The sequence below is a fragment of the Zonotrichia albicollis genome, chromosome 1 (assembly GCF_047830755.1).
Source record: "Zonotrichia albicollis isolate bZonAlb1 chromosome 1, bZonAlb1.hap1, whole genome shotgun sequence".
In the NCBI taxonomy this organism is placed as follows: Eukaryota; Metazoa; Chordata; class Aves; order Passeriformes; family Passerellidae; genus Zonotrichia; species Zonotrichia albicollis.
The window spans coordinates 80,399,275-80,423,249 of NC_133819.1; the positions used below are offsets into that span (position 1 = coordinate 80,399,275).

Consider the following 23,975-nt stretch of genomic DNA (forward strand, 5'->3'; position numbering starts at 1 on the left):
ATCAGACTACAGCAGCCTTGGCCCTGAGATTTGCTTTGTTGGTCAGAGCATGCTGCTGGTAACACTAAGGTTGTGGGATAAATCCCTGTGTGGGCCATTCACTGAAGAGTTGGACCTTGTGGGTCCCTTACAGCTCAGAATATTCTGTGGTCCATGACTTAACGCCTCAGAGTCTCCAACAATTTGGGATGATGAATTCAGGTTGTTTGCTGTGTATCAAAATTTCCTCAAAACTGCAGGTGTGTTTCTGCAAAGGCTGCTGTCTGACAGGAAATACAGCAGAGATAGCACGAGTCTGCAGGCTCACTCTGGCAAGGACCAGGTTATGGTCTGCAGCAAGCTTCTCTAGCCAGGCAGTGATGCTGGCCTCTGGTGTTGTGTGAAACCCAGTAATTCCTCCACAGATTGCAAAGAACTTTATGATTCTTTATACAACTGTGCTTCAAAAAAAGAAAAGAAAACAGCTACCAACCAAACTGAAAAAAACCCAAAAGCTTAAGTCTTTAAACACAACAAGGTTTTTACTTTATTATTTTCATGGTAAATTAGATACAATTTCCTGTCAACAGGCAATCATGCCTTTGTAATAAAACCTTGACTTTATGATTTCTTGGCCCACAATAAAACACAAAAGCTCTTATTTGTGTAAGTCAATGAGTAGCTGCATAACCTTCCTTCATAAGAGCCCTGTTGAATTCCTTCTGTATTTTTCAACTGAGAGGTGCATGGTAGCTTCAGGAGGTATTAGGACTTTGTATTCTGTGCCACACCTCTGTGCAACACGGAAGCACAGCTCCAGGGGAATCTGAGAAAGAGGGTAGCTATTAACTTTACTGTTGCTTCCATACTAGTAAGCAGTTAATAGTTACAAACTGTCTTTACTTATTTTCTACTTTTACTTCATAAAAATACAGAAGTGCAGTTTCTTTTAAAAATAAAATGCTAGAGTAAGATTTTGAGTGAAAAGCTCCAGTACTATGTAGTCATTTAGAGACCTAAATTTTCAAGGTCGATGAAGGTATGGATTTGAAATAGCCGAAAAAATGCTATTTAGCACTAACAAATTAAACTACTTTTTTTCCCAACATCTTACAAAATAGATTATTGAACAGAGAAGAGAAATCCAGCGTTTGACGTGAATGCTAGTTAGAACAAGATATTATCTTGAGTTCAAAAATGTATCTGTGAAATGAGCTTATCTTGTGCGATACAAGCTCTGAAAGGAGAGAGAATTATGGAAGTTCTGTTTATGTCAGAAAGAGAGACTCCATGGAGACATTTGGCAAATCAGGAGATCCAACCACATAAGACTCAGGCTACTTTTTGATTTGTTTATTGCACAGTTCAAAAGACTAAATCATGTGATTTATATTCTTCCATAGTAGTAAAAGTTCAAAACTTAGCTGATACTATCCCAAAGACCCTAGGTGCAATTCAAAGCTGAGATGTGCAATAATTTTCAAAGTGGGTTTCCTCTGCCCTCACTGGGCACCAATGTAGCATAAATGGTAATAGGAAATGAACAAGGCATGGGTTAAATTAAGCTGCAATCCTCAATACACACATAGAACAATATCTTTAGGGTAAAACACTTGACTTGGACAGCCATACTTCTGCAAATATATCAGGTTTAACAAAATATATGAAACATCTGCTGAGAGGGTTTTTGCAGGAGAAAAATAGGAACTGCATTTCATCACAGAATAACCTTTACCAGGTTAACCATCTTCCACAATAAAATCTGTTATTCCAGACTCATTCCAGGTTGGCATATGTCTAACCTATTTTTAAAAACATCCATTTTGGATTCCTTAATTTCTTTCTGAGGAACATAGAGCCACACCATGTCTCTGTCATCTGCCAGTGTTTCTTCTTACTGAAGACTACACGAAATCTAGAAAAGTTGTACTGTTCTTCATAGCTCACTGGGATACTATTTTGTGCTTTATATTTATCAATGAACGTCTCAAAAAATAGGCAGTTTTCTACAAGTTTGCTGAAAAGCAAATCAGTCTGGCACCCTGCAGTTTGCTATACACATGACAATAGCCTTTGTTAGCATAATGTATTATAATCCATTATGTAGTGGGTCTCTGAGGTTTAGTAATCCCTGTCAGCAACCAGAATAAATGGAAACAGCTTCCAGGAGATGCAAGGCCTATGAAAAGACTGTTATTTTTCAAGAACTAGAAGCATTCAGACTCACACATGCAGCCTTTGAAACAAAATCTCATGAACAATCTTTCATCACAATCATTTGTGAAAGTCAAATGCTATAATTGTACTTAAGAGAATAAAGAGAAATTGAAATGAATACTGGCAGTTCTGTACTTTCCCTATTGGAAAAAAAGATTTGGTGCATTCTCTTAGGCTCAGTGGCAGTAGAAGTTTTTAATTTTGACTTTTGAATATGCTTAGACACAGAATTTGTTAGCTGCAGATAGCCAGGTTCCACATAAAAATAGGCCTAACTCTTTCAAGAGTTATCTAAGCCACAAGTGAGAGCATTTTCTACTTTAGTGCACAACTGTATTGAAAAAAAATCACTAATATTAGATAACAGAGCATAAAACCTGCATGGGCTGAAGGTGCACCAGGATTACTGAGCTCCTGAAGCCATAACTCCCATGCAGCCTGGGAAAGGCATCTCTTACACTTGCCCTGCTTTTTATGCCCTTCCCCTTGGCATCTCCCAGTGACCTTTAGCAGGGAGATAGTACTAATCTAGCTGGAGCTTTGATGTGAGCTAGTACAGCTGCACTAGTTTCCTTATGGTGCTGTGAGTTCTTGACATATTTAGTAAAGTCTTTCAAATGTTACTTGTGTAGCACAATACCAAAACGCAAAACCCTCCAGATCAATTGAAATTACTAAAAACAACTTCAGAAATGCTTAGGTAACTGTTGTTGACACTATAATTGGTAATACATACAACTGTCATTATGCAGAATTGCTTATTCTCTGTAGCATTCCACTCTGCTATTTACATCTTTGTTTCTTCCTGTATTTTTAAAGCACTCATCACTGGTCAGTTGAAGTTCCTGTTAAATAATCAAAGTCTTTAACAAAACTATCCTTTATTAATATCATGCTGCACTCATACCATAAGGCATCAGAAAATCAAATAAGCTCTGTTGCTAGAATTCTACAAGAAAAGTCCTTATTCCCAAAACACTGAAATGCTTTGGCCTCAGCAGAGTTGCCAGGTACAACACTCAACAGCAAAATGCAATTGCACCCTGAAGCTGCAGTGCCACTCTGCATGCACACTGCTTGCCTCTGCAGAAGCTTTCACTGTTTAGTCTTCATCTCTTGATTAGATTAAATGAAGGTATAGCTGTAACCCTAACCAAGCCATTTTATTCTATATTTAACCTTGCAGACGTGCATAGAAATGCAAGTGGGGGGAAAAAACAGGGTTAACTTAGGAGAAACATAGGAAACAGTAATAATAATTAGTAACAGTAGTAATAATTTACCTCTTGGTAAATCTACTTCCTAAAATCTTTCCTGATCTGAGTCACAGAAGTTAGCACTGTGTATTCCAGTAGAGCCAATCTCTAATTGTCTGTGCCACGTTTTCCTGGACTACTGTTACCATCTTCTCCAGTCTTCTGTCAGGCATCACCTTTCACTGAGATAACAGCAATCATCCTGAGGACCACTCAGAATCACAAAAAAGCTGACTTCATCCTATTTTCAGAACATGCCATCTGTAACAAAATTAGCAACTGAAATACCTTCCTGCTTTGCATGTTTAGTGTTATTCTTTGCCTGAAGTAGAGCCTGGGTTTTTTCCACTACATTTTGTCTTTGAAACAGTAAAGTCACAAGCACTCTAGGATTTGAATTGCAGAGGGCTCGAATGATGCAAAGCATTAATTTATTTTCCTGATACATTTTTTCCTCTGGGCATTGAGAATATTATCCCATAAGATGATAGAGAGGGCTCTCTTAGCAAAATGAAACTAGTTATCAGTACTGCAACCAAAAGGATGGAAGCATGCTGAGACAAAAATAGAAGGTCCTTCTGCTGCCATGCCTCACCTCCTCAAACTGCTTATTCTTGAGCTTAGCAGTCTTTACCCACCAGCTGCCATGTAAGTGCTCTTTGCAGCCATTTACCAGCACAGCTCTCTGCTGGTCAGGGGTGGGGAAGGCTGTAGTTTGCAACAGCTGAGGGGGAATGACCACTCACCACCTGGTGTGAGCCATTCTCCCTGACTGGCAACCTGACCTTACTCTGGTGGGAGTGAGGTGGGGATTGACTCTGTTCCTATTAGGGCCAGAAGGAAACCTTGAGAGAGCAGAATTGAGCACAGTCCCTTTGGTGACTCATTTGCTTGCCTCTCTAACCATATTCAACACTTTCCAGTGGCTGTTGCAGAGGGAAAGACTGCTCTGTTTGCCTTTTGCTGGCAGTGGGCAGGCGCTGCTGTTAGCATACACATGTGGAATCTGGCAGCAGCAGCAACTATACTGCTCATTAGGGCACTAAATGGCATTGTGCAGTGAAAACAGTGTAAAGGTCCTTGCTTTCATGAAAACAGCAAATTATAAATGAAGAGTGGGCATCTTTATATCTTACTTTATTTCCTAGGCTTTGAAGAAAGATTTGACAAAATATTCCCTGTATGACTGCTTTACAGGTCATTTGCAGTGAGAGTGCAAGTGACTGCAGTCTGCCTAAGGGTGTCTCCAGCAGTGAAAGAATTCACTCTGTTGTTGTACAGTTACTTTTTAATAACTGAATTCTCAACCACACAACCCCCTCTGCTCTAGATGTCCCCTCTGCTTCAGTCATACCTTGTACAAGTAGATTGGCACAACAAGTGCTCAGTTCTTTTGTCTTCTGCTCTTACTTTCCTCCACTTACTGTTCTCTGTAGAGGTGATGGAGATACACTGCAAGACAGCATCAAATTAGTAAAGTAAAACATGCAATTGTAATAAAAAAATAGTAGTTCCTATCCTAAGAAGTGGAGAAGAAAACTGAAGATGGGCCTTTATGCAGGAGTGTGAAATGTTTTGTTCACCACACAGAGGGTCAGAACATGGGACCTCCCACAGGCCATTCAGTGACAGGCCTTGGGAAGCTCCTGCAGTCTGGGTGCTTGGAGGCTAAGGAGAAGGGACAACTTCTGACACCCTACCAAAGAATAAGAATGCAATCCCAGCTGTCTAAGAGGTGGTAGGACTTCAGAGACTGGTTTGAAAAGTCATCTGAGCATGTAAGGGTGTGACTGGATAAAAGAAAACAGCTAGCTGCTATGATCCTAGGTGGTAGGCTAAATTATAACAGAGTGGTTATAGAGTCTTACAGACTCTATTGTACAGCCAATGTGCATAATTTACAGGGTACACAGATTTGTAACCTGACAAGAGGAATGCCAGAGCATTTAAGGTCCCCAGTTTTGCACCATTCAGTCAGCTTACTTCCTTAATATTCACTTTAAAATAAATAACAATATAAGAATAACAAGAATAATCATTACAAGAATATTGTTACAAGAATAACAATAAGAAGTAATTTTTAAAATCACAAAAATTAAATAACAAGTGTACCTGAAGGTACATTTTCTTATAGGGAAAGTCCTGTCAGGACTGTTCTTCAGTGAGTGTCTTGAGCTGAAGCCAGACCTGCAGCTGCCAACACCCCCTTCAGCTCAGATGGAAACCTCAGGACTGGCCAAAAAATTAAACAGCATGTACTACCACTGTACCGATTGGCATGGGTTTTTCATGGATATCTCCCTTTCCTGTATGGAGTAAACAGCACACTTTTTAATGAGAACAAGAAGACTTAGTGGATTTGTAGCCTGAGAGCACCATGTCTGCAGGACTGTGCTGAACACCTTTGCCTTGCTGCAGACTTACTGCATACCAACAGTACACTTTCCAGCAGCAAATTTAAACCCCTAGTCTTAGATTCAGGTCAGATCTCTGGGTCTTGGAGGACTTCAAATCTTTAGTTACTGAAAAACTTGATAATCTGTTTAGGAGTACAAGTGTTTTAACCAGATCAAGTGCTGTAAAAATGTGGGAGTTTACTGTTTGAATAACAATAGACCATTCAAGTACAACCACTTGCAGAAACCATAAAAATTCTTTCTCTATGCATCACACTTGGTATGTGAGAAAAATTAAGAGTAGGAATTGCTTCTGAAGTTAAGGTATCTCTCTTATGTACACACATGTATTCAAATGCAAGCTAAATATAAATCTATACTATGTATATTTACCATTAGTAGAGTTACCTACTCATAAGTAAACAAATCTTTTAGTCCAGGAGGGCCTACCTTTTCTTGTGCTTCCCTTCTGAAATATAAAGATTTTTTAATTTTGTTCTTTCTAGCTCTGTTTTGTGATGTTTTGGACGCCAAACGTGTCAGAGAAGATTTTAGTTGACATAATTGGAGTAGACTTCGCTTTTGCAGAGCTGTGTGTTGTTCCTTTGCGCATCTTCTCCTTTTTTCCACTTCCAGGTAAAAAAATATAAAGAAAATAAAAGTTCTGTAACCTTGGTGGCTCCTTCAGAGCATAAGCATTATAAAATAAAAGTTAATACTTCTATCAAAGAGCAAGACAAAGTGGACAACAATAATCAAATTGTTTCAGATTTCTATCTCTGTAATTAAATGCAACATCTTTTAGTCTTTTCTGCTTATGTGACAAAACAGTTTCATAATAAAGGTAAACTAAAAATACAATAATAAGTACATGTAGATACCCTTTTTGTACCTGTTACACCTTATGCCACACAGGAGCCAGATGGAAATTTTTCCTTGGTAGAACTTCTCTTTAAGGAAGGGGACAGTTTGGGGTTTTTTTAATGAAGAAAACAGAATGGACGGACCAATAAATTGTTCTCTAAAAGAGAACAACTTTTAGGAACAAGTGCTGTCTATAACAGATTTTTTTTTTTTCTTCATTTTCCCAAATCAGTATATTAGAGCAATTTGAACATAAGATCTACTTGCTTTCCAGTAGGGTGTAAAATTATCAGCAGTAAGTTTTGCAGTGGTTATTTCAGAACAGTGCTCTCTGCATGGAAAAGCTGCATATGAAATTACTGACTTTATTTTTTTACTATTCTTGCCTCTTTTTCTCCCCTGTTTATGAACAGTGACTGTCAGAGCACACTTGACTGGTTGGCTGATGACTCTGAAGAAGACATTTGTGTTGGCACCCAGCTCAGTGCTGCGGATTATCGTCCTCATCACCAGTCTCATCGTGCTGCCTTACTTAGGGTAAATCATTATTCCTCACAGAACCCCTGTATTTCCTTTCCTCTTCATTCCTCTTCCCTGTCACTTGATAGCTGAATTTGCATAGCTGGGAACATTTTCTCCAAATACTAACCATGATACAAGGCCTAATGAGTGTCACTGTCTGGAAAAGAAACATTTACAAATGTACAAGCATGACTGCTCTAGACAGGCACAATTTGGAAAAAATACACAAATGTCAAAGAGGCAAAAATGTATCCTAAGGGGAATTTATTTCCATGTTAACAAACTCACTGTTAAGAAAGCTAATGGAACAATATCTTGTTTATAAGCTTAATAATCTATTCTACAGCACTCTGTACAAGACTTTAAATTCTTAGTCCATAATTTGATTCAGTGTGCTTCTTTTACTAAACAGTGTAGCCATTAAAAACAAACAAGTCCTTTAAAATACCAGTTATTCTCTTAGGCAGTGTATTGTGTCTTTGAAGAAAATATTTCTATCATCAGAGTGGTTATATATGCCAGTGAAAATGTAATTATCAATCATGCACTCTCACACAACAATGACTGCTTTCTTTCTATGCCTCCAACAGAGTTCATGGAGCCACTCTTGGAGTAGGATCCCTTCTCGCTGGTTTTGTAGGAGAATCCACCATGGTTGCAATAGCAGCCTGTTACGTCTATAGGAAACAGGTAAGAATTAGTTTCTGTGGCATCTGATGAAAGCAGGTGGTGAATAGAGTGGGTTTGAGTTCAGATTAAGTTACACTTTAGCAACGAAACTCCCCAGAATTCTCACTTTGGTTTGCTTCCCTGTCAAGTCTCAGAAGTGTGCAGCTGGGAAAGTCTTTGGGTTTAAATAAAACCAAAAGGTGCTCTCCAGCTGTTAATGGGCATCTAGGCCATGGGACATGCTGGTCTGCAGTCAGAGAGCCTCTTGCTCCTCAAAACACGTGTATCATGGACATCCTGTCCTTACCACCAGCAGTTTTGTGCTGTATATTTGCTGCTGTAGTACAACTCAGCATCTTTATGTAGGCATAGGAACTACTCATCCAAGCTTACAATATGTGTATCTATATGTATATAGAATCATAGAATCACAGAATGGTGTGGATTGGAAGAAGCCTTAAAGTTCCAAGGAGTTCCAAGTTCTTTCCCATGGAAGGTGTTATGTAGTGTTACATAGTGTATACATTTACATCTGTGGGTATACACTATGTAGTACATATATCTCTGTATATACACTTTTATTTCTTTATAAAACCAGCTCTGCTGAAAGTCAACAAGAAGCACAGATGCTTATGGTTTTTTGCTGTCCAGAGGAGTGGCCTAAAACAAAATATATTCCTGCAGCAGTTGACAATTAGAGCTTATAAATAATTAAGCAGGTGCTTTTTTACATACTTTAAGCACTACAATCCTGCATGTGTGGAGTAGCAGTGAAATATGAATTTTGAAGAAGATTCTACTAAATTAGGTCAAACACAGGGTAAATATTGGCTGGGTGTCTGGGTACATTGCAGTACCTGCATGTTGTTCCCTTTCAGTTATGTGTTCAAGGCACCATGTAGGGCACTAGGTCCAGCTCCAAGCAGAACCAGCAAGGTGTGTATGTCATTCTGTAGTACAGGAGGACTCTGTGGATGGAAACAGAAAATATAAGCTATGCAGTGACTTTTTTTTTCATTAGACTTCTTAGAAAGTGCCAAGTGGAAATACCTACCACTTCTATTTTAAAACAAAAAACCAAACTACAGAAGATGGAATATCTAAAAGCCTTATATTGGAACCACCTAAAATCAGTTTTGATATGTGTTGACAGTGCATGGCCATGGCACGAGTTCAAAGTGTACAAGGTTCATAAGACAACAGAAGAATCATAATGTCTGTCATAATTAATTTATCATGTTTGCCTTGAGAACCGAAGAGTAAAACTTTAAGACACTGAAATGGCTTGTCTTGACCTTTGTTTTCACAACATCCTCGTTGCTAGTTTGTTACCATAGTAGCTCACAGAGTCTTTCTGACCAGGGACATTGCGAGTCATTTTTCTCAGTGGTGAGTGCAGGTAGTAGGAGTAATAATTGTGCCAGCCTAATTTATTCTTTATTCAGTGTCACAGTGGCAGAGCCAACCAGTAGCCCTATTACACCAGGTTATTCTGACCTGCAGTTGGAGAGCTGCAGATCAAATGTTATGTAGATACCTCTGAACTTCTGGAACTCTGATACACCCATCTCAGCTGAATCAATAATACCTGTGGGAATATTTTGTCAGCTGTACAATTGTTTTCAGTAAAACTAGTCAGCCTGCTGAGAAATGGATAATAAGGAACAGATGCTTCAACTTGTTTTTTAGGGGCCTGAACTCTTCTTAGCTTTACTAATCCAGGACATCCTGGATGAATCATAGGACTCTTGAATGACCTCCTGCTCCTTCTGGCCAAAAATATTCTAATATTACTTTGCTTTGCTGAGGCAAGAGATCACAGTGGATCAGCAACACTAAGAAAAACCGGAATGCTCACATCTTGTAAAATTCCTGAAGGTTGACATTTGAGAAATTAGGTTGCCACCTCGCCTCCCTCCTGAGAGAAGCTTTTCTTCCTTCACATTTTGTTTTCCTTCCTTTTTTTAAATAAGAAGTCTGTGATGTAAAAGATTCCAGATGCTCTCTTCCCTCCAGTCTTGCTGAAGCCTGTTTTGGATGTCGCTTAGCATAAGAAATGCCTGATTGCATTTATGTTAGAAAGGAGAAAACTGAGCCCCAGAAAGGCTACAGAAATCTTCTAAGTTAAGCCAAGTCGTTAGTGGCAAGCCACAAATATGACACAAATATTCTAGTTTTTAATAACATACTCTAACAAACCATATTCTCACCTCACTTCTCCCACCTCCGTGTCCAAAGCTGATGGGAGCGTGTTCATGCACAACTTACTGATAGGTTTCTGGATGCTTGTTTCAATCTAGAAAAAGAAGAGGAATGAGAATGAGACAGCTGCAGAAGGTGAAGACTCTGCAATGACCGACATGCCTCACACGGAGGAAATGACAGACATCGTAGAAATGAGAGAAGAGAATGAATAATAAATGGGATGCAATTGTTCTCTGCAGGGACGATTGGAGTGACGCTTCAGCATCTTGTCGTCTCTCATACTTTTTTGTTTGTTCGTTTTTATTTTTGTAATAAAGAGGCCTTGATTTAAAAGGTTTCAGATAAATTCTCTAGCATACTGAGTATGCTCTCACTGATGAGGGACCTAAAAAGAGGTCTTTGCTTCTTTTTTTCTTTTTTTTTTTCCAATTGAATTTTTTTTCTCACTCCATGCAAGCGTAAAAGATACAATTGCATCACTGTAGAGTCTTCCTTACTTATGCATCCACCTTCTCTGGACAATCTGCATTTGTCAACCAAAGCCCTGCTCCTGTGCGCCTGTGTGTGTGCGGACCTGCGCTCGCACGCTCACACCGCCACGTGCCACTGGCTCAATGCTACTGCCATAACCCCACTCCCTCCCCTCTCTCCTTCTCCTTCCTTTTCTTGATCAGAAATGGAAAAGAAGTTTGGAATACAGAGCTTTATTTTACTTGCTTGAAAATGACTTTGCTACATAAACTAATATACTATGGTGAACTATATCTTTTTGTTTGGCCTCATCACTAGAGCTTATACTGCACAGGGTACAAGACAGGGAGGAACGTGGGAGTCTCCCCATAAAAAGTGGAGAAAAACAGGTTCCTCTCTCATGTTGAAAGTGTGTGGATATGGATATACACACACAGGTACATGAACAGAGACATACATATATATATATTTTTATATATATATATGAATTTGATAAATAAAATACACACAGGACAAGAACTCTATTTAGCTTTCATTCCATCGGAAAGATAGTAATCTTTTGAAAAATATAAACATTTAATTCAGAATTTTCTTGGTAATCATTAAGTCCCACCTTACATATAATTTTCTTTAGGAAAAAAACATGCACTTTCCTCTTGTGAAGAGGGTGATGGCAACTGATAGACTTTGACTGTATTTGAATAAAACAAAAATAAATATTGGTGAGCTTTACCAAAGTTCTTGTCCACTGACCTAACTTTAATTTTTAAAGGTTGATTTGCTCTCTATAATTATTTCTGGTGCCTCTATATTAAAAAAGAGTAAGATCAGATAACGTATGCAGGATACCATGCTAGATAACATTACTAGACATAGTTCCATGAAATTTTTTATACAGAGATGTACACGTACTCACGTGTGTGTGCATGTGTATATATACTTCTATACACATGCACGCACACACACACAAATGTATGTTTTGCTGTAACGTATTTACCTATGCAGTAGATCAAAATCCATGTGGTGAAGCTCAAGTACTGATGGTCCTCCAAGCTGAAAATCAGGGGCTTTGATGATCTGTTGGCTCGCACGGCAGTGTTGAGTGGGAGCAAGGAGCCATCCCCATCAGCCCTGCGGAGCTGTGCTTGTGGCTGGAGTGCGCCTTAAATACAGCGTGAGGTCGGGTGGGAGACTCAGGTTGGGTGGAAATGAAGGCTGTGTAAGAGGTGAGGGAAGCAGGGAGGTTTTGGGTGTCACCAGTGCTGCTGTGGCAGCAGTTTGTGTTTCTGTGCTCTTCTGTGTTTGGCTGCAGGGCAGCACTTGTTACTGGTCTGTAGGAGCTTGGGTCCTTTCAGATTTAATCATGTCAGAGTCTGGAAACCATGATCCTCCATCCTATATCCATAAATCAATTAATTTAAACCTTATTTAGTAAAAGTATATTTTTCTAAGTTGTGGAAATTATTATTTAATTGTGGACAAATTCTGTTTCTAGATTTATTTGCCAGGTAGTCCCAGTAGTCAGAGAACTGATCAAAACTAAACATTACTTTAAATGTTTTATCAGTATATGTGTATGTAGACATACACATGTGTATAAATATATATATATATTGTATATTATGTACATTTATTTTAAACTACAATACGTTTCCTATTTTTCCAAGTTCAGCTAAAAATGTCTCTACAAAACTACTGAGTTGACTAGTAACCAGTTACGGCCATCATTAAAGGCATTGTATCAATGAACTTTACATTTTATTGGAAATATTTGTATCAATTTGTTACATATGCAAATACAATAAGAAAAAAAATCAGACATTACTGTGCTACCTGACAGATTTGCTAAATCAGTTTATGGTTAATGAGCAGTGGTGCTGGGAGGGTAAGAGTAAAACCAGTAATCATGTTTGCTGTGTCACCACAGGGTAAATACTTTTTGACGGTAGAGTAAAACAATTTAAAAAAAAAAAAAACCCTTAGACAAATTAATGTGTGCAGGATGTAAACTGTACGCAGTCATGAATACAGGTTCTCAGACAGTCATATGTATATAAGGTGTATATAGACAGTCACAGATAACAGTGACCATTTGAGGTCTCCTCTATTCATGTAGTTTTGGTGTCTCCAGTACATTTGTCTCCAAGTCCACAAGATGCAGTTTTTCAGGAACTGTAGAGATGAAGCAGGAAAATATTTTTGTGTAATGTGTGCATTTCTTTTGGTACATGACTAAAATTCAAACAGCAGTACTTTTGAAGAATTTTGAGCCTTACCAGTGTAGGTTTCAAGGTAATGATTGCACCACAAAGTAAAAATCTGAAAACAAAGGATAACACTGAGGCTTGTACTTTAGATAAAAGATAAACAGATTTTTTTAAAATTAATTATTTGTCATACAGAGCTAAACTAATGGTACTGTAAAAGATAAATTTTCAGTTGTGTGTGTAATACTTACTTAGTCCCTTACTTTGCAAGATACTGAGTGAGCACAGGAGTGGTGAAATTTGGGCAAGAATTGAAGCAGAGACATAAGGACATGTGCATTGCATCTCTTTCTGCTTCCTGCAGGTCGTGTATTTCTTTACATTTCTCTGCTGGATTAACAGAATGTGATGACATTTCTGCAGGGAGCGGGTCCCAGCCAGCCCCTCGTGCTGGTCCCGCTGGTGGGCAGGCAGGGTGCTCGGTGAGGAGGGATTTCTCCCTCTGTCCCTTGCAGACACTGGGCCTGCTTCTGGGACTGTTGGCAGGAGCTTCAGCAACCTGCTGAGACCTCCTGCTGCCTGTTAGTGGCAAATTGAGCTGGGCTGGTGAAGCAGGCAGTGTGTGATGGGCTGCAGGCTGGGAGTGGGCAGGCATCCTCTGTGGCCAAAGCCCCAGTGAGAGCATCACTGACAGTGTCTCTGTCAGGCAGATGCTGGCACATGCCCTGTCCTGCACTTCCTCCTTTCCAAAAGTACTTCCTTGAGTTCTAGTGCAATGGCTTAGCTGTGTTTCCCTTGTGCTGTTGCTTATGAAATGGTTATCTATCTCTGTGGTAATTATTTTGCAATAGAAACCCGTCCTGTTTCTGTGTCAGAGAGCTGGAGCACCGTCATCTCAGTGAATTCACGTGGAGACTTGGCCTTTCCAGACTGCATTACACAAAGTTACAATAAAAAGAGAAAAAAAAGTTGATCTGCATCTTACATCTTGTATTGCAGAGCAGCTCACACAGAGGGAAATAAGGGCAGAACACCCATAAGCTGTGGATTCATGTTCCTCAGCTTTTAATAAGTACATAAAATTGTGTTCATGTGTATTGAGCTTTCCTTTTTCAGAATTAAGAGAAAACATTGCAGGTTTTTCCCCCTCCCTGTCCTAAGCAGGCTCTCAGGCTCACCAAGCACAGGACTCGATGGACAAAGCTGTGCATCTCTGGGCCGGGGCTCGAAGCCATGTGGGTGCAGCAGCCATTTCCAGGCCTGGGACATCCTGCTCCCCGTCCCCCTGGCACAGCTGCTCCACACAGGAGGGCTCAGATCCCTGCTTCTTTAGATAGAGCCCCCCTAAGTGAGAGCACTGGGTAAGTAACAGAGAAGTCTTTTTGTTTTCCACTCATTTTGCTGCTAAATATTTCCTTTGAGCAGGAGATTTATGTCTGGCTCCTGCTCGGTGTCCCACCGAATGTGCAGCCAGGGAGGAGCAGCCCCAGACGGAGGCTTGGCTGGTGAATGCAGTTGATTCAGGGCAGGCCACGGCCCACGAACAGAAACCTTTTGAAGGCAGGAGCGCCTTCTTTTATGGGATGGCGCCTCGTGCTTGGAAAGAAGGCAGAAAGGATGGATGCTCTCAGTAAGGGCAGCCAGAGGCGTCGGGCACGGCTTTGTGCTGGGCTGCAGGCTGCGAGGGGAAGGGAGCGCCCCGCACTTTCGGCATGCCGGCCCCTGCCGGAGAAGCGCAGGACGCTGCAGGGCAGGGTGGGCTCCGCCCTCACCCAGGCCTTGTGGTTGTGGCATGGCTGACAGAGGCTCGAGTGCAGCTGGCTGCTTCCTGGGGACAGTGGCAGTAACCCTTGGAAAGCCTTGGAATTTGTGTATGGGTGTGTATAGGAGAGTGCTGCGCAGGCAAGTTTGTTATGACCTTTGAATCGTTCCTTGGAACGAGAGTTCAAGTCTAAACACGATCTCAATGTGGGACTAGTACTAAGCCATTTTTAAAAATTGCAATTTAAGCTACCCAAAAGAGTAAATGAAACAGCAGGCCTTATACCATTAAGCTAAAACATGATTTAGATTAGTGAGCTGGAATGGGAGATAAAGAGGACATGTTGAAAATCTTACAGATATTGTATATCCCTCCTAAAGACAGCAGCATGGTGTGGAGAGGAGGGAATCAAAGGGCAGAAAACACCATTTCCCTTTCAGCTGCCCTGGAGAGGACTGAGGATGAGGAGCAGTGTGTCTGTGTAACACCACTTCCTCCTTCCCAGTAGAGGAGCCTTCAGAGACAGGAGTGTGAAACACCTTTGGAGATGATTGAAGCAGAAATAAACCAGCATGCAGGTTTTATAATGTGCAGTAAGGAGGTGTCTTCCAGTTTCTGAGTAACTGACAGGGCTGCACTGGGGAAATGTCACTTAAGTATTAATTAAACATGAGAAAATTATTGTAATTTTGGTAGCAAATTGGCATGTCCCAAATACCAGCTTAACCATAAAATGTCAGGATTCCCTTCCCTTGTTCATGTTTGGCTTTCTACTGAGTATAGGAAACCATCTCTTTTGAAGGCAGTAAGGTCCTGTGGAGGGGTTGCAGTGCAGAACAGGCTGTGGGGACTTGTGGTAGAGGCCCAGGTAGGAAGAGGAGCTCTGAATTTGTTCTGTGCCCTGCAACACACTGCATAGGAGCCTGGCAGCATTGTGAAACAAGGCAGAATTGTCAGCTTAGCAGCAAACTGGCTCCAAGCATGGCCACAAGCTGCAGCAGCCCTGCAGAGCAGCAGGAGGGCATGGGATGCAGGGCAGCCCTGGCTCCAAGCTCAGGCAGCTTGTGTGGATTTGCTTTGGAGAGCCAAGTTTAATTATCAGTGCAGAGATGCAATCCTCAGCAAAACCCCTGCCAGACCTCTCAGCAATTGTCACCTTCTGAACAAAAAGGCCAAAGACAAAGTACGGGGGCAGAGAGATGGAGCTTTAGGCTCGCTTGGAGCACAGACTTGCACAGAAGGGCATTTTGGCTGCAGTTCCTGCAAATTAATTGCAGGGTTAGAGAATGAGCTTCAGTCTCCACATTTCATAACCATGACATCCAATCCATCTCAGTAAAACAGAAGGATGGCCCTCTATTTCTAGGTGCTCTTTTGTCTGTAATCCCAAGGGGAAACTTTTCTTTAGTTTTAACAGACCTTGTCACTGCTCGAATCAATTTATTAGTTTTACCTCATTATTTTCTGTCATTCCAAGTCCAGTGTCTTCAGATATTTCCTCATTTTCTTCTGAAGGTTCCTGCTAGGCTTATTTTGTCTCTTGGCATTTTGAGAAGAAAAATGTAATAGTCATGCTGACTGAATGTCAACTAATGCTGTGATTAAAAAGTAGCTTACAACAGAACTCTTCTTTGATGGACTGTTTTTTACTTCACATTTGCTAAGCTGGAAAGGTGAGTCTAAAAGTAGAAGGAATTGGGGGGAATCTTTAGCTAAAATCAAGAATTAAATGAGTTAATTCAAGTTAATTTCTTAACTCCAGCCACCTTGTGACTTCCTAGTGAAAACCTTTATCCAGACTATTCCAGCAAAGTTAGCAGTGCATCCTAGAACAGCACAGAATAGTTTGAGACATGCAGGTTTTGTGTATTTCACAAGTGAATGTATAATGACTTGAAAAGTCTAATTAACAGGGGTAATCCATTAGGTTTAAAATTCATCTGGACATGAGCAGCCTGGTCCAGTATCAAAGGTGGCCCTGCTTTGAATGGAGGGGGATTTAGCAAGAAAACTGCCTGCAATCCCCTTACAACCTAAATTGTTCTCTGATTCAACCAGGAACCTAGAAAGGTCCCTTCATCTTAAAGGACTTAAGATTGCTTGCCTTTTTTAGGCTTTTAGTTCAGGATTGGGAGACAGTGCCTAACAGGGGCCTACAATGTAGATGTGTGAGCAAAAATGTTGAGCTGCACAGATTCTTTTGCTGATGACAAAAGTTTGGTATTGCAGAGCCAGCTTTGCAGTACCCTCCCACCCTCTGGGAGCCCACAATGAGAGCAAAGCAAAAACAAGCTATTGTATCTGCAGATAAAGTATTTGAGTACTGTACTGCACTTCTCCCATTAACTCTATAAGCACAACTGCCTGGAAACAACAAGCAATTGCACTTACTACCTGCTCCTCCCACCTCTCTTCATGTGCATCATTCAGCATTTTAAAAAAGCTACCCTTTCCCATAACTCCCCTTTGTAATCAAGGTAATGCAAAGTAAATACTTACATTTATGTAATAGAATGGCTTGGCCTGCCTGTAAATGAGAGCATATAAATCCCCTCTTAGGAATGGATGTAAAAATTGGAACAGCAGCTTTATCCATAATTCATTAAAAAACCCACAACAGAAATACAAAGAAAAAATTGCAGAACTGAAAAAAAAAAATAAAAATTCATTAACTTTTAAGGAGACTAGTGCCTGGGTGGCAAGTAAGGTATATGTGTACATGCAGAGAACAGCAGAGCCTAGAACTAAAGTTCATTGCTCAACTTTGTAGTTTGCTCTCCAAAGCAAATGTAACTCTGCTTTTGTGCCTATTATGATGAACAAAAAATCCCTCCTAAGCTAGAATAAAACAATTGGAAGGCTACAGGCAATAAATTAACTGGTTACTTAGATCAACTGATTTTATCCACCAAGTTTGCAGGCACCACAAAACTGCAAAACCAAAATCTCGAAAAAAGTTAAAAATACCTATTTTTGTACATGACATTTCCTTGCTTTTTACCATCAGCAAGTTTTTCACTTGGTTTAATGAAATTATTTGCAATATCTTTGTATATTTTTAAAAAGCAAATGCACAGGATGCAAGGCTTAACTTGTGTTTCAAATGGCAGAAACAGCCCCCACTATCATGCAGGCAGTCAAGCTCAAATCATGTCAGGTTTTGATCTTTCAGAACATTGCTCTGTCTGCTCCCTTATTTTAGATAATTTGGGTTATTTTGTGGTGTTACTGCCTCTGCCTTAGTTTTGTGAAGCCAAACACCTGTGGAAGGTTTGTGATAAGAGACTTGAAGTTGGGATTGCAAGCAGTGTCAAAGCCCCCTGAGCTGTTTGACAGGGATTTTACCACCACAGGCCACAGAAATTCAAAGTGGACTTGGCTCTCTGTGGTGGAATGGCTGAAATGCATTTCATGGGGTTTGGGCAGCAGAGCTCAGCTGCATTCCCTTTGGGAAAGACTTGTTTCCCCTGCATGGGACAGAAAGCTTCTGGGAGTGCCTGAGGAGGAGCACATGTGAGTGCAGAGGACTGAGTGTGTGCATGTGGACAGACGGACAGGTGGCTGCAAATGAAAGAGTTCAAGTGTCTTTTGCAAGCACCCTGCACTGTGTTACCCTGCAGGGACCATACTGGAGGGCCAAGAGAGAAGCCCTTCATTTGTTATCTTTAGTGAAAGCTTCTCTGGGCCTCTTAGAAGATCCCAGTGACTGGAGAAACACAAACTTTGTAGCGCTAGGAGCACAGCAGAGAGCAAACGTCGCTGCACCTTTTGCAGTGGAGAAGCCAGTGCCACACAGCCAGTGCCACACAGGCCTCTCTCCAACTTTGCACCTTTGAGCAGGGCCAGCCACAAGGTCAGTCTGGAAGGAAACTGCCAATGTTGAGCAGAACCTAAAGCAGCAGCCAAGAACTGTTTTCTCTTCCCAGCAGGAAGCCATCATGAAGGAGAACCAAACCATGTAGCTCCCTGGATAATTCCCAGGAGGTCTCAGTTCTGAGGCAGTTTCTGAGCAAAGATAGCTCAGAGGCCACATCATGCAAGGTCAGACTGCACCACTTGTAACATGATACCACAAGCACAGAGGGTTCTCCAATCTCAGAGAGGTGCTATAAGGATAACATTCACTAATGCTGGTGAAAGATGCTTGGGTACTACAGGGAACAGTGTCACAGAAATGCCTAAAAATACTGAATTCATCTTTGCGTGTTCTAATTGTGCCTTTGGGTTCTCTAAAATTGACTTGTTTTTAGTTTTATAGAAATACTTTTGGAATTGAGAGTGAGAAGTAGTGTCTGGAAGCAGTATCCTAAAAAAAGGCAACCCAAAATCAAATCAAACTCTTGATCAGGAAAGAGGGGAAAGGAAGTTTGGGAGCCTCATCTCTTCCCTGCCTGGCCCTCTGACCATGGATTATTCTGCAGGACAACATCTTGTTCTGTTCTCAGCAGGCTAACAGTGCCGAAAGAGGCAAAAGCAGTAGCTAGCCACACTTGGCCAAAGTTGCCCTGAGATTAGGGTCAGTTCTCTATCAACACACTTCTGTAGAGAAAAGGCCCCATTTTTCAGTTTGTTCCTATAATTTGAAGGTAAATCTGAGAACTAGGCAAATACATATTTCACCTGAGAGGTATCAGTGGGTTTTAATTTCTTTTAGAATATCTTTCAGCATCAACATCAGATTCTTTCTTAGGATAAGGCTGTCTTTATGAAAGCAGTGTGCCTAATAGCCATCCTCGACTACTTAAACAAGTCAATTTTGCAAGGACTGTAGCTGTCAAGCCAGAGCACTGTTTGGAACTACAGTACAGGGATCCTAGATTTTAAATGAAATGTTACCTCATGCATCATTTTCTATCATACTTGTAGAATTCCAGTTAGTTTATATCAAAATAAATGTTGCTTTCTGTAATTTGTGCACATGCTAAAGCTGCTGGTATGTTTTTTTAATTACTGTTCTGCTTTGCTTTAAACATGTGGGTTTTCTTTAAGCAAAAATGAAGGTTAAAACTTTGTACATTTTTAAAATGACTGCTAAGGTCAGAAGTATAAAAGTATATGTTGCATTAAAATTGAGTGCTGTTTATGTATTTAACATAGATGTACGTTTTTGCATTGTTAAAAAGAATGATCCATGCTTTCTTTGAGGGGGATCTGTGCTCCAATATTGTCTGATAGCTTTCATATTCTAATTACTTTAATTAAAGTTCTAACAGTTTGCATATGATTCATGATTCTGATTTCTTCTGTTTTATTAAATCTGATCATTTGACATGGTTTAAAATGCTCTTCTCATTTGGAACAAGAAAAATGTACCTCCTGGTGAGAAATTAATCCAACATCAAAATGTTTTTGAATTACAAGCATGATGCTGCCGACTGCAAGGTCTTAACTTGAAGTTAATGAAATCCAAAGGTATCCATAAAATGATGCAAGAAAAGCTCTTTATTTCTACAAAGCTTACAAGTGTCGTTGATATGGAAATACCATGGTCAGAATATTTTTTCCATACCAAATCAAATACTTTTGTCATTCCTGTTAAACAGACACTTAGTATTTAAAGGAAGAGCATTATTCTCATCAGACCAAGGCAAACTCAAGTGTCAGGAGAAGATTCATTTGGTGACCATTTGGCTGGTCACCAAAGCTATCCTTATGAAGTTGCAAAAGCATTCTTAATCAAAAATGTTTATTTATTTTGATCACATTCCTTAAGTGTTCCGAAATGACCAAATGGGAGTCACTCAGAGCCAGTGAGAAGACTGGCTTTTAGTGTTTTGACACTTGACCAGCCACTGGTTTTAAAATGATCTTGGAGAGGTACCATGGCAAGAATCCCTGGGATCCTGGTGCCTCAGCTCTCCTCACACTGGCCCACGGCAGATCTAGCCTTAGGGTTTCCTGCACATTGTCAGCCCCTCAGTTCCTGCCTGTTTCTTCTTGCCTCCTCCCTTTGGGGCTCCATGACCACCCTGTCATGTCCCTGGCATCTGTGAAGGGCCGGGAAACAGCTCTGTTTCTCCTGGACCTCGGTGCAGGGCTGTCCAGGGGACATTCAGAGGGCCTTGAGCTGGCTCTCACCATGTCCAGCTCCCCCTTCCCGCTCTCCAGCCATGCCTGCAGAGAGGATTGCCTTATGTCTAGTCACGTTCCTGTCTGATCCCAGGAGGGCTGAGCAGGGCAGAGGACACAATCAGGGTACCCACCCCAGCAAATGATCAGTCTCTGTCCCACTCCCAGGCACGGCTCGCCAGCTGCTGGCACGGCTGTCCCACACACAGAGCGGTCCCTGACCTTCCTGAGCTCTCCCTGCCCAGAGCACTGCCCCTGCAGGAGGCCATGCTAAAAAATAAATAGGAAAAGAAAAGGGAGCTTGGATAGGGCTCAGGAAAGGATAGTGCCCTTGTGCTGCTCATGAGGCCAGGCCAAGGGAGCAAACATCCCATGGCTTGGAAGGCCAGAGCCTGTTAGGAACAGGTTTGAGAATTGCTGCCACACTGCTTCTGCTTGAGCAGGCTGAGCAGGGCCAAACAGCACAAACAGAGTCACATGGTGGCCAGTTTGACCTTTCTCAAATGAAGCTTTCTTTTTCAGGGACTTTGTAGGCTTTATTTCACTCTTCCCATGAAAGTTAGGGCCTGATCTGAAGCAGGGAAAAAGTAAGATATGCATTATGATAGCAAATAGCATTATTGCTTCATATTCTTAGCTTGTAGTCTTGAAAGTCTCCTCTCCCTCACACCCATCAGCAGCCCCTCCTCTGACCTCCATCAGTAATGATGACAATTAGCTCTTCCATTAACGATGTATATTGAAATATAGTCCATTTTGTTCCCCCAAAGGGCCTGCACAGACCTCAGATGAGAAGGTGCCCAACTCCAGACAGAAACCCTCCCACTTGTGGATGGTTCTGCACAGCATTTACTTTTGTGTTCAAAAATCAGTGGCAAGGTGGCAGAATGCAGCTCTGCTGTAGATCTACAGCATCTGTGTGGCTGGGGGAAGACCTGCCCTGTGCCAAGGAAAAGGCTTCTCAGCACAGACAGGTGAAGTGCTGACACTAACAGAGGTGCGGCACTAAGGGAGCAGAAGCCTCACCACTGCCTGTAAGTGACACTTCTGCATGAGGATGTGTTGGACGACCACAGCAAACACTCTCCCAGTCCCTGCAACGTGCATGGAGAGCCACAGGGAGGAAAACCAAAGCCTGAGTGCCGCTTGACAGCCCAGGAGAAAGCCAAGCAGCAGTTATCAGCTCTCTACACTGGCTGTCCTGCAGAAATGGGCCTCCTTCCTCTAGGTGGCATAAAAACTGTGTCTTGTGAGCAGACATTTTCCTGGCAGCTGGAGCCAGTGCTCCCAAACTTACAGCCAGAATGGATTGCTCTGTGCTGAGCCCACCTGCCATACACAGGTGGTAAATTCCCACATCCTCCAGTGCAGCATTTCTTCAAAGAACCAGAGGTTTTGGTGCCAAGCCCCATCGATGATGACAGTCCCAGCAGTGCAACACCTTCTCTACTTCCTCCTCAAAGGAAACTTCACACCCTTATTTCCTTTGAATTTTCCATGTTGTTGTTATGGAAAACAACATATTTCTGGGAAGGCAGACGCACCAGAATGAGCATCCATGGGATGGGGTGTTAGGATTATATTGATACCTGGACCTTTCATACCTCATGCCTTACAAACAAGGTGATAATTGAAGCTATCACAGATTTGCTTTAAACATCCCTAAGCACTGCTCCAGTTAATTTTTCCTTTTCCTTTTTTTTTAATACCTTCTAGATGCACTATTTTGTGTAATTAAAAGAGGTTTTATGTTTGCAATATATGTTTGATGAGACAAAATCCGGAACATCTGAGCAAAGAGAGCTCTAAAGAGGGCTCCTCTGTAAATGAACTCTGTGGAAGAACTTGGCTGTCTAAAAGCAATGTTAATATTAGATACTAAAAGCTAGTACACAAGAGTCATGTGCCATCCCCTGGGGTAATATCTGCAGGAGGTGCAGGAGACCAGTGATGCTCTGAGTGGGTGTTTGCCTGGGAGGATCTTAGGGAGCCTGAATGGAAGATGAGAGTCTGAGGTTCACAGGAGACAGCTTGTCCTACCACTCTGCAAGTGCTATTTAAACAAGGGAAATAAACTGTTAATGTAGCCATGAAATTTTCTGAAAAATCCTTTCCTTAGGATTTTTTCTCCTGAGAAGCTGAGAGGCCTCAGAAACAAAATATAACAATGGTTATCTGCTGCTGTGGAATGCAACAGGTGCATGTGTGACTGGTCTCATGTGGTTGTTCCTAATTAATGGCCAATCACAGTCCAGCTGTCTCAGTCTCAGTCAGTCACAAGCCTTTTTTAATCATTCTTTTTCTATTCTTAGCTAGCCTTCTGATTAAATCCTTTCTTCTATTCTTTTAGTATAGTTTTAATATAATATATATCATAAAATAATACATCAAGCTTTCTGAAACATGGAGTCAACATTCTTGTCTCTTCCCTCATCCTAAGACCCCTGCGAACACCATCACATATTAACTCACATATTAACTTTTGTCTGTGTTTTCAACCCAATTAGCCAAGCAGTTCAACAATGACCCCTGAGAAAAAATTTTATTGGCTCTTCTGTCTCCCTTTTGAATACGAACTCAAAAGACATGCTCAGGTGAGAGAACTGCTGCTTGCTGGCTTCCTGAAAGGAGCACAATCCTCCAGAATGCAAGGGCACTCATGTTGCAGTTCACTGGCACAGAAGCTGAAGTTTGGCAGCAAGAGATGAACCTGCCTAGGAGGGGCAAGAAGCAGAGCCTCACCCAAGCTCTTACTTTCAGCTCTGCAGAACCACTCCTTGAGCAAAACACCAGGTCTTCTGTATAAAACAAAGGCCAAAATGTTATGAAATACTGAAAAAAAAAATATTCAAAGTAGAGGCCCTTGAAAGAGTTTGAGTGAAATGGACACATTTTGCAGGTTTATGTCTCATCCTGTACATTCTCTTTGCGCAATGCAATTTATTATTTCTCTTACCCTTTACACAAAAGCAAAAAAATTCTTATGAAGCAAAAGACACTCATAAACAGTAATTCAACAGTAATAGTTCAGCATCTGGTCCATCTCTAAATATAGTCTATTCAGTTTTACACTGAGTATATCTTTCACGTAGAAATAATTATCATCTCATTAACAGCAGTACAGGCAATAATATTCTGTTTTTGAAGGTACTTTAAATGTTTGTAAGTATCTCAGCTACAACTGGGTTTTTTTCCCTTTATAATAAGGACAGTAAAAGTAAGTTATGCTTTGTGCACCTTCAGCTGCAGTTGGAAACTAACAGGTTTCTACATCTTAAAAGTTATTTGATTCACTCTTGGATAATGTGAGAATCCAACCCACCGTTTCTCACCATACATTATTTTTGACACTATGAAG

General features: G+C 41.0%; 1 protein-coding gene across 1 annotated transcript in view; it reads left to right on the forward strand.

The window, feature by feature from the left end:
- The window catches only part of ANKH (ANKH inorganic pyrophosphate transport regulator), a 103,180-nt gene extending 85,936 nt beyond the window's left edge, over positions 1-17,244 (forward strand). The window contains exons 9-12 of the mRNA XM_005484297.4: positions 6,355-6,484; positions 7,126-7,249; positions 7,825-7,924; positions 10,204-17,244. Of these exons, the coding sequence (XP_005484354.1) occupies positions 6,355-6,484; positions 7,126-7,249; positions 7,825-7,924; positions 10,204-10,320 (471 nt within the window). The 3' untranslated portion in view covers positions 10,321-17,244. The remainder of the gene's footprint in view (positions 1-6,354; positions 6,485-7,125; positions 7,250-7,824; positions 7,925-10,203) is intronic.
- The last annotated feature ends 6,731 nt before the right edge of the window (positions 17,245-23,975 follow it).